This window comes from Lupinus angustifolius, chromosome LG10 (assembly GCF_001865875.1).
Source record: "Lupinus angustifolius cultivar Tanjil chromosome LG10, LupAngTanjil_v1.0, whole genome shotgun sequence".
NCBI classification, from domain to species: domain Eukaryota; kingdom Viridiplantae; phylum Streptophyta; class Magnoliopsida; order Fabales; family Fabaceae; genus Lupinus; species Lupinus angustifolius.
In genome coordinates, this window is record NC_032018.1 from 6,759,721 (window position 1) to 6,761,553 (window position 1,833).

At 32.6% G+C, this 1,833-nt stretch overlaps 1 protein-coding gene across 1 annotated transcript; it reads right to left on the minus strand.

The window, feature by feature from the left end:
* Window positions 203–979, minus strand: LOC109357989 (protein FAR1-RELATED SEQUENCE 6-like). Its single transcript, XM_019602057.1, has one exon. The coding sequence runs from the start codon at window positions 977–979 to the stop codon at window positions 203–205; it is 777 nt and encodes a 258-aa protein (XP_019457602.1).

Sequence of the window (1,833 nt, forward strand, 5' to 3'; positions counted from 1 at the left end):
AATTAAGAGACTCAAAATCAGGCTTATTTTCCTTCTCTATCTTACTTTTCAATGCACTGTCATATTGCTCAACAAATTGCCTCAATGAGGTTTTTGAGTTAACATAATCATTAAAAAAACATTCATGCTTTCACTTCTTTGGGTCATAGACATTCCCACCCAAAATATTGATTTAACATATATTGGCACCCAATGACCACGATCAAAAAAATAAGGAGCTTAACCATTCATGTTTCTGAAGACCATAATCTGTAATCATGTCATGCCAAACATCTACAAAACCTTTTATTTCCATTGAATCATACACAAGGGTTTTTAAAGTTTTCTTGATTTCTTTATATTGAGCCAAGCTACCTAATTTTTCAGGAACTTTCTTCATAATATGCCAAAGGCAAAAGCAATAATGAGATTCGGGAAATACCTTTGTCACTCCTGCTTGGATAGATCGACATTGATCTATAACTATTGCTTTTGGAGCTCGACCCCGCATGCATTCCATCCATGATTTGAATAGCCATACATACGTCTCTCTGTCCTCCCTTGATAGTAGGCCACATCCAAATAAGATAGATTGTCCATGATGGTTCACTCCAACAAAAGGAGAAAATGACATATTATATCTATTAGTCAAATAAGTATTATCAAATGATACAACATCTCCAAATGAATCATAAACTGCCCTAGACCTTGCATCTACCCAACACACATTTCGTAAACGACCATCATCATCCATATCAATAACATAGAATTTTTTTGAATTTCTTCGTTGCATACGAGTGAAGTAGTTACGAAGTGCCTCAGCGTCCCCTACTCCAAGTCTTAATTGCCTCAACTTTGCAATGTAATTTTGACAATCTTTCTCACCAAATTGTAGGTTCTCATACTCTTTAGATTCAACCACTAATGAATGGAAAATTTTGTTTAATGGAATTCCTGCACAATCATTTAATTCAAGTCTTCTTTTTGAATAAGAATCCATTTTCTTATGAGACCTTTGATATCTAGACTTTGTTGGAATTAAAGCATGATTATAATCTAGATGAACAGAAGAAATAGTACACTCTCTACTACTTTGAACAATCACAGAAATTTTTGCTTGACACTCAGTTTTGGTCGACAATCTCACTTTAGAAGAATTTTCCTTACATAGTTACATACATATTTACCTCCTCTTGAACATAGTTACATACATATTTTCCTTACATAGTTATAAAGAATTATTGCTAATAAATTTCACTATATAATAAATAAATAAAGGAATGAAATGTGCAACAACAATTAAGAGAATGTGATAAACCATAAAAATATTAAACATAATTGAGAAATATCTCTGCAACTATAATGAGAGTGACAATTTCTTTGAATTGAAATACAACCCGTGTGCAAAAAAAAGTTTGAGATGTGAATGAGAAATTTATCTTTGTAACGTTTAGCAATTAATAGAAAGAAAGGGTAATTTTGGAACCTTGAAAAAAACCCAAAATGTTGCACTCGTTTAATGCATTAAAGAGACAATAATTATCATTTGTATTGTAAAAGATGTTTTCCGAGGAAAGTTTGTAAGTTGAATTCGGAGGAAATAACATTGCTCTAGTTATCCACTGTGACATTTAAGGCTCGTTTGGTATTGGGAAATCAGGCCAAATCTGAGCATTATTAGAGTCCTCAACCATAAGTACCTTCATGCTTGAAAGGACCTGAAGGAAGATTTGAGCATGTTAATCAAGTATCCACCATTTTAATTTTTCTGTTATCAGAGAAATATATTGAAACAAAAAGGTACATTTGGGATAGTAATACACTTGGAGTGTTGTAATATGCATCCCAGTAAAG

Coding starts and splice junctions, on each gene's coding strand:
- LOC109357989 (XM_019602057.1), bottom strand. CDS start 979: ATGGATTCTTATTCAAAAAGAAGACTTGAATTAAATGATTGTGCAGGA.